General features: G+C 55.8%; 5 protein-coding genes across 5 annotated transcripts; 2 read left to right on the top strand and 3 right to left on the bottom strand.

Annotated features, from left to right (window-relative positions):
- Positions 1 to 309: 309 nt before the first annotated feature.
- On the top strand, positions 310 to 2150 carry N656DRAFT_719647 (putative vitamin B6 transporter; the record flags this gene model as incomplete). Its single annotated transcript, XM_064812386.1, has 4 exons — positions 310 to 759; positions 876 to 944; positions 1016 to 1170; positions 1247 to 2150. The coding sequence occupies 4 exons, from the start codon at positions 310 to 312 to the stop codon at positions 2148 to 2150; spliced, it is 1578 nt and encodes a 525-aa protein (XP_064665305.1).
- A 663-nt stretch (positions 2151 to 2813) lies between these two features.
- Positions 2814 to 3803, top strand: N656DRAFT_802487 (uncharacterized protein; the record flags this gene model as incomplete). Its single annotated transcript, XM_064818249.1, has 2 exons — positions 2814 to 3463; positions 3773 to 3803. The coding sequence occupies 2 exons, from the start codon at positions 2814 to 2816 to the stop codon at positions 3801 to 3803; spliced, it is 681 nt and encodes a 226-aa protein (XP_064665304.1).
- Positions 3799 to 4965, bottom strand: N656DRAFT_471857 (uncharacterized protein). The gene has a single exon (XM_064809764.1). The coding sequence runs from the start codon at positions 4551 to 4553 to the stop codon at positions 3945 to 3947; it is 609 nt and encodes a 202-aa protein (XP_064665303.1). The 5' UTR covers positions 4554 to 4965; the 3' UTR covers positions 3799 to 3944.
- Positions 4966 to 7124, bottom strand: N656DRAFT_472360 (uncharacterized protein). Its single transcript, XM_064809765.1, has 4 exons — positions 6918 to 7124; positions 6776 to 6857; positions 6501 to 6608; positions 4966 to 6277 (listed from the first exon to the last, which is right to left on the bottom strand). The coding sequence occupies exons 2-4, from the start codon at positions 6809 to 6811 to the stop codon at positions 5378 to 5380; spliced, it is 1044 nt and encodes a 347-aa protein (XP_064665302.1). The 5' UTR covers positions 6812 to 6857; positions 6918 to 7124; the 3' UTR covers positions 4966 to 5377.
- Positions 6934 to 7974, bottom strand: N656DRAFT_793058 (uncharacterized protein; the record flags this gene model as incomplete). The annotated part of the gene is made up of 2 exons (XM_064817138.1): positions 6934 to 7638; positions 7693 to 7974. 2 exons carry the CDS (start codon positions 7972 to 7974, stop codon positions 6934 to 6936), a joined length of 987 nt encoding a protein of 328 aa, XP_064665301.1.
- Between the last annotated feature and the right edge of the window lie 270 nt (positions 7975 to 8244).

Here is an 8244-nt window from a genome sequence, read left to right as displayed (position 1 = left end):
CTCCTCAGTTCTTCACCGGTTGAGATATAATATTGACCGGGCTTTATTGCACCTATACAAGGGGCCGTTCCCGTCCTGCGCCCTGATCCCGCAGCAACTTCAGGTATCTGTGGGTGTGTTGCTGTGATACCACCCTGCATTTTGCAGATCCAGATCACCCTGATTTTCTTTCGTCCCGAACACTTCATTCTCCTTCCTCTGCCATCTCACTTCCGCACTCCTCCCCCCACCCCCAAGCCGGCCCGCGCCCCCAAGAATCAAATCCCAAGCCGGAAAAGGAGGCTGAGAAAAAAGCGGCAGCCCCAAACCATGGCGTCGGGACCGCCGGTAGTAGACGTCGAGAAGACGGCCGAGGCCGTCGCTACCCGCACTTCGCAGTCGGACCTGGGGAGCCACAAGAACGAGGCCGCCGTCAGCAGCAGCAGCACCGTGCCCGAGGTGCACATCCCGGCGCCGAGCAAGCTGCGCCAGCTCAATGCGCGCATCGAGGGCCTCTCGGGCTTTGAGGCGCGCGGCATCACGCGCGTGGCGCCCGAAGAGCGCAACCCGCCGTCGCTGTGGGACGACGTCTCGGTCGCGCTGCTGTGGTTCTCGGCCAACATCTCCATGAACAACCTCGCCGTGGGCCTGTTCGGCCCGCTCGTGCTCCAGCTGGGCTTTCTTGATAGTGCTATGTGTGCTGTCTTTGGCGCCCTGTTGGGGTCGCTGTCGACGGCGTACATGAGTATTTGGGGTCCGCAGAGCGGGAACCGCACCATGGTGAGTTGAGTTCCCACTACCCGTTGCGTGGATCCGGATCGTCGATCGATCGTTTTAACCCCGGATCTGCGTGATCGTGGCGTGGGGCAGCCGCTGATCGCAATCCTCTTCCCCAGGTTGTGTTGCGTTACTTCATGGGGTACTGGCCAGCCAAGATCCCCACCGTGCTGAACATCATTCTTATGGTATGAACCCGTGAAACTTGCACCTCTCCACCAGAATACCGGTCACAACTGTTTATCTGACCTGACTCCAGGTCGGCTACTGTACGATTGATGCCATTATCGGAGGCCAGATGCTCTCCGCCGTCAATGGCGGCGGCATGTCCATCGTGGTTGGCATCATCGTTGTCCAGATCATCAGCTGGATCGTCGCCGTGTTTGGAATGAAGTTCTTCCACGTCTACGAACGGTAAGAGCCCCTTCGTCGCCTCGACACGGGAAGAAGGAGCGAGCACTGACCAAAGTACCCCTACCCTGCCCACCAGATTCGCCTGGATCCCACAAATCCTAGTGCTCTTCATCCTGATCGGCGTAGCCGGCCCCTCGTTCGACGCCACGGTCGAGTCCGTAGGCGACGCACGCGTCATAGCCGCCAACCGCCTGACTTTCCTCTCGCTCTGCCTCTACGTGCCCAACTCATGGGGTGCCGCCGCGTCCGATTTTTACGTCTACTACCCCGAGAAAACATCCAAGCTCAAGATCTTTCTCATGACCCTGACAGGGCTCTGGCTGTCCTTCACGCTCGTCTTCCTGCTCGGCATCGGCCTCGCGACGGGGCTGACGCACAACGAGGCCTGGGCCGAGGCTAACCACGTCTCGACCGGCGCGCTGCTGGTGGCCGGGTACGGCCCGCTCGGCGGCTTTGGCCGCTTCTGCGCCGTCGTGCTCGCCCTGGGCGTCATCGCCAACACCATCCCGGGGACGTACGCGGCCGCGCTGGGGTGCCAGGTCATGGGCCGGTACGGCAAGGCGGTGCCGCGGTGGGTGTGGTCGTGCGTGCTGATCCTGGTCGAGCTCGTGCTCGCGCTGGCGGGGCGCGAGAGTCTCTTTGGCATCATTTCCAACTTTGTCGCCCTCATGGGCTACTGGATGGAGTTTATGGTCTTTATCGTGCTGATGGAGCACCTTGTATTCCGCCGCAGGGGCGGCGTAGGCTTCGACTGGGCCCGCTGGGAGGACAAGGCGTACCTGCCCATTGGATACGCGGCGCTGGTGTCGTTCCTGCTCGGCTGGGCCGGCGCCATCCTGGGCATGTACCAGGTCTGGTATACGGGACCGCTCGCCGTCATCTCGGGCCCGGCCGACGTCGGGCTCTGGATAGGGACGGGGTTTACCATCGTTTCGTACTTGCCGCTCCGCTGGCTGGAGTTGAAGTTTGTTGGGCGATAGATAGGTGCAGTGGATATACCCCCTTCGTGGTTCTTGAAGAGCTCACAGTCCGTTAGTCGTTCATCTTGGGTGTTTGGGGGCTTTAGGCCCCTTCTGTCGAGAAAACAAAACATAGTGGAATTACTACTGCAGTCTGACCTGCACATTGCGATGATCAGGCGCAAACGATTTTTGGCCTTTGACGATCAGAATCTGTTCCCGATATAAACTTATATGGGAAATCGTTAGTGTCCCTTCTTTAAAAGTATCGTTAGAATTCGGCTTAGGAATCCATATAAATCATTTTTAAGGGGGCGATTCAGGGGCTCGCTGCCCCTGAATAACTCTACGACAAAGTATGTGTAACCCTAACCCTAGGATATAGCTTGACGAACAGAAATGGGTTGGATGAACTCGCATTTCTTGGCAACAGCGTCGGGCACTGCACAGTACGCGCTCTTCACCACTCCTGCGGTCCGCCCCTCCTTCCGGGTCGAATGACGTCGGGTCAGGTATCAATCCTTCTGGCCGCATCCGCCGTCACACTTTTTCATACTTGATACCGCCTTTGACTACGCCTGCGCATATCAGGGGACCAACAGTGCAGAGCCCCTGGTCACAGCCCGTCACCGCTCGCTAGACGCATCTTCAAGCTTGCAGCCGGCACAACCTACAAGTGGGACTATGAACTCCGACTCGCTTTCCAAGGGTCTCGCGAATCCCCTCGATGAGCCCGCCACGTCTGTTGATGAGTTAAGCCGGAATCGAGTCTTGCTGGTATCGCTCAATCTTCAGCCTTACTTCGACGAGATGTACAAGCCCCTTTTAGACGAGCTTGCCTTGAAGTCTCATCTCCAAAGGGTCAAGTCTGCCCCGTCCGCCATCCGTCTGCTTTCAGAACAGCCTGCACCTACCGCGGTCCTCGACACCGATGAGGCTCTTACCGAACCCGAGAACGCCGGTGTTTGGGAGAGAGCCTTGCAGTATGTACGCCAGGGTGGCACTCTTGTCGTCATGGGGCATTTTCCCGCCTTCGTGCGGCCCTTGGACATCAAGCCCTTCTTCGCCAAGGCAGGCTTACCGTGGGAAGCTGCCTCGTATCATAGAACAACATTGTCGCTTAACCAAGCGGTGGTCAAGGGGCGCGCGGCATCGGAGCTTCCAGAGCAGTACAGCCAGAAGGCACTGGCTGTGAAGAATGTTGCACCTGGTGACGTGTGGTATCACACTACAACGGATTCGGTCATGGAATCGAGGGTCTTCTCCCCGACGAGTGTCCACAGCCTCAACGAATCGCCAGCCGTCCTAGCCAAGGTCGGGAGCGGGAAGCTTGGGTACGTGGGTGATGTGAGCAGAGGAGGAATCCAACCTTGTCATTTTGGCAATGTGTGGTATCTTCGAACCGTGATCAACGGGAGGGACTCAGGTTCTAGGTCTTTCACTCTGTTGTCTAAAGCATCATATTCACACACGAAGAGCGCGGTCCTTCGGTCACTACTGGTAGACATAGCCAAGTCATGTTAGCGACGGGATACTCATGTCTCATGCCAATGTTTTCATGATAACAACAGTCGAGCCTGACAACGCGCCTGCCGGCAGACGTGTGAAGAGTTGCCCAAGCACATGGTCTTAACTCTAGGCAGGGACTACCGAGCCGAGCCTGAGCCGTGGTGAGCAATATTACGTACTTCATTTAAGATACCTTACGAAAATAGAAATTGGTGCGCCCAGATTCGTCCCATGTTAATATTCACCTGATATCGTCAACGACAGAATTTCCTCCTCCTGACCCCGGCCGTTTGACGACCAAAGTGCCTATAGAAATGGAACCATCTGCTGATACATTTCGTTTTGTAGCAGTGGGCTCGTATCTACCGGCATTGATAACAAAGTAGCCATCAACAGAGCCCGATATGTAAAAAGATCGTCTAATGGGTGTAGGTCTGTAGCAGGGATGACGAAGTTGTCGTCCATCATCGTTGTCGGTGCCAGCTGTTGGCTTCCGAATGTTTGCGTAGGCTCTACTAACTCCCATATCCGGATGGCTTTGTGGAGCAGGTGCAGGATGTCCTCGAGGGACGAGTACGTCCCTTTGCTGTCCTCTAACCCTGGAATGGCAGAAGCACGTGAAGCTGAATCCAAGCCTAGCACCGCTATAGCGTCGTTGAGCTTCGCGGTGAAGTCCTCAAGCTGAATCCTACCCATTTCCCCACTTTCCGAGCAAAAGAGTCGACTGAATATCCGATATCTGTAGATTAGCAACTCCTTGATCCGCGAGACGGAGGCCGCCGCGTCCTCCGTGCTCCCCCCGCGATCTCTTATTTCGTCCAGAAGCAAGTCAAATTTGCCGGGCATAGCGGTACCATTGTCGAAAAAGATACCAAGCGTGTCGCAGCACCATTCAAACCAGCGGATGATCTTCATGAGTTTTTAATGCAGAGCTGGCATTGCAAACTCGTTGGCTTTGGGATACCACTTGCCAGGCTGGAGTGTGCTGCCGGTGGAGCAGCGGGAGGTGGAGATAATGGCGTCTCGTCACGGAGGATATTGTGCATTAAGGTCGTGACTGTACTAAGCGCTATTTGCCGGCACATCTTTTCGTATGGGGCGTTATGCCCTAGCCAACGATCGATGAGGGCTAGTTGGGTAGCCAGACAGACTTGGCTGTCCCCCAACGCACATCTTGTCATGGTCTCACCGGTCCTGAGAAAGATGAGACATTGTACATATGCTTCGCGAATGCACAGAAAAGTGCCATCGGGCTGGGCCGCCGTCACATCAGATAGATAATCCACCAGTCGTTCCTCGTCACCGGGGGGAAATTTCCAGCCGGACAGCAGCTTAGGTGTGACTGTGAACGTAGACGGGACGACCCCAACCGCAGGGTCTCGAGACCAGAAACGGCTCTGAAGAACTGGGATCTGCGATTTCAAGTGTAACTCTGCTTGCTGGGATGAAAAGCTGACAATAGGAGAAACTCTCAGAGAGCTCAGAGTAATAGAGTTCAATATAACCGGGGGAGAGCTGATCATGAGTCCCAAGGGACAGCGGGAGTCGAATGCGAGAATGGCTATATCTTTACTCGGTACTAGGTCATCGTCCTTGTTAGATTTGGCGTAGTATCCGCAGCAATCTGGTGACTGGTGGACTCCTGTCCTGCAACGAGGCTGCCCTGATCGGCTTTGCTCGGCTTCGTGCTTGACAGCCCGCTTCATGAGGTTCAGGATTCGGTAGCCTTGGGCCCACCTCTAATAAGCGATCATGCTAGCGCCAGGGAACATGAAGGCTCCTGGAGCGCAGTCTTCCGGTTCAACCAGCAGCATCCAGTCTGGACCTTTGAAATCGAGGGGCACGTAGCCGAGTGAATACCGTATCAGAAAATGAAGATTTCCGTCAACTTGGGAGAAGCCACCTCCAACCCTAGAGTTGAATGTTATCCGAGGGCTTGGATACGTTTCGAATGTGGCAACGGTGCCTAGAACAGCATGCTTCCTCAGCCGCAACTGGAAGGTGTCCTCACGAACCATCAAGAACTCGCTGTCCTGATCGGGTACCAGCTTGCAGTTACCACCGGCTTGGGCGATGGCCAATGTTATGACTGCAGCAATGTTGCCATACGCCGGAACAGCCGGCAGCTCCTGCGGTAAGTGATCAGCGCTTAGAGGTTTCTTTGCCCACAACTCAGGCTTGTCGAGGCTCAATCTTGATAGTAGAGCGTTCCAACCCGCCGGCTGGTATTCGGATGACTCGGTAATGGAGTATTTGTGCTCAGCCTCGAAGCCGTCGGGGCTAGAAACGACGATGACTGGCGTTTGGGCGACGGAGCGGAATCTCCATTCCTGCCAGTCAAAAGATCGCTTGGTAAATTTGGCCCATGGTCCGATGGCATAGCGGCTAGCCTCGAGTCGGCCCGGACCGGCAGCGAAGAAGGCTTGCAAGATGGCAATGCCGGCAGAGCAGGCGGCGACGACACCGGTAACGGCGGTGAAGACAAATGAGAGCGGGTCCCAGTTGAATTCGGCGTTCTTGTCTCGCACTTCGTTGAGAAGTGCGACAACTGCCTGGAGAATGCATTCTGTGTTGTTATGAGGACAGTCGATCATATCGAGGTTGGAGCTCATATTGAAAGACTGACTCCACTTAAGCACCTAAAATAACCTTTCGACGATCAGCAAGGGGAAGGAGAAAGAGGGGAAGCGTCTCGCCAAGGGAGGCGCGAAGCAGCGAGGGAGGTAGGTAGGCAGGTACCTTAGCATATTTCCCTCTTCCGGTTGCAGCGGCTAGCAAAAAACCATTTCATTGAGTTAATTCAGCTGCAGCATCCCCAGCTGAGTTTCAACTGCTTATGTCAACTTGAGTCGATTCCCTTACCTTCTTGAATTGAGCTCTTATGAAGCCGGCGTCAACTTTAGAGACTCGGGATTCGGATTTTCGGAGATGCTTCGCTTTACCTATGGGGCAGGCTCGGTATTCGCACTGCTGCAATGGATGAATATGTACATACGCAAGGACTTTCAACTCAGCGACTCCCCAAGTGTCCGGGGAGATCCAGAGGAAATGAGGTATTTTAAATTAAAATAAAAAAAAAATAAAAAAAAAATAAAAAAAAAACGAAAAAAAAAGGAAAAAAAAAGGGAAATAGTTACCTCGTGGCCGGTGGCGGACCGAAGACATGCCAGCATTGACAATGCCCCCTACCGTCTTCATGCGCATGTGCATTCGCACAGCCTGATCCTGCCTCAGCGCAGCCCGGATCCTTGATCAAGACGTGAATTCATTAGTCAATACCTTTAATGTTGATAGCTCACAACCGTTCGCTGAGCGTCTCTAGACTCAGGATCTCTTCAGGCCGTAGACTGAGTCCCTCAGGGATCAGAACCCGCCCCCTGGTAATCACAATAGCGCCATCCCCTCCGACCTCCACTTTTGTGTTCGTCCTGGTCAGCTCAGCACCAGAATCCTCATCCTCCCGATTCGCAGCCTCAACATCCCTCTCACTCTCTCCCGCCGTCGACGCCGTCGACGCTCCAGACGACACCTCCTGTCCCTTCCCGCCATGCCTCGGCTTCTCCCCTCCCCCTCCAACCTCCCCTTTCCTCCTCCTCCCCTTCCAAAACCCACCCGTCTCCTGCGGCGACCACCAATAAAACGGGAAGCGCCTCTGCACATTATTCACTAACAGCGCGACAGAGAGCATCAGACCACAGCCGAGTAGCAGCGGCAGCAAAACGAACCACCCGAGGCGGGTGATGTCGTCGTCGAGGACGGCCAGGAGGGCGGTGGCGCCTGCGGGCGGGTGGGCGGTGCCCGTGAGCGCCATGAGTGCCGTGGCCGACGCGCACGCCAGCGCCGCGCCCAGCCACCGCACGGTCTCGAAACGCGGTGAGAGCGCGAATAGTTTGGCTATCGCCACCCCTGTCACGGCGGATATGACTTGCCCGAGAACCGCGTTGCGCGGCTGGGCGAGGGGCGATTCGATGGCGTAGAAATCTAGCACTGCCGCGGCGCCCTGCCAGGTTACAGGGGTTAGTAAAGGAGAGGATATCGGGGGAGGTGGTCGTACAAAGCTGCCGATGACGGCTGGCACGCCAAGGGTCTTGAAGGCTGGTATTTGCTGCGAAACGGCGCCTATGATGGTCAAGCTGCTGAAGACGCCGATGAAGGCCCAGAAGATCACGGCCACATTGCCGAGCGGTTTGGGAGGGTGATGGGTCCGGTACCCGAGGAAATGAGCGACGGGGTGCGGCAGCCGGGGGAGGATCGACGCCGGGCAAACGGGGTTGAGGTAGCTGTCGATATCAAAGTGCCATTGCGACGGCCCGCGTCTCGGCGGTGTGGGCGTCATTATTGTTGTACAGAAGGATGCCCTACGAGTTCCCTTCGTTTTCTATCCCAACAAAACCGAGATCAGAATGAAGTCATGGATATCGAGTACAGTCTCGCGCCGGGCTACTCGGACAGTCGGAGCGGGCCACGGAGTCTTCGCAGAACCCGGGATGATCCAAACCCGACTTCACGGCGAAAAGAGAGGATGAGAGCGATTGACGTGCTCGACAGCTCTCGATTCTATGACCACTCGGCGCTCGCAAATCCTCCAAAGAGACAAACCAGCCCT

The sequence above is a fragment of the Canariomyces notabilis genome (genome assembly GCF_033297395.1).
Source record: "Canariomyces notabilis strain CBS 508.74 unplaced genomic scaffold N656scaffold_39, whole genome shotgun sequence".
Taxonomy (NCBI): domain Eukaryota; kingdom Fungi; phylum Ascomycota; class Sordariomycetes; order Sordariales; family Chaetomiaceae; genus Canariomyces; species Canariomyces notabilis.
This window is presented reverse-complemented; position numbering and strand designations above follow the sequence as displayed.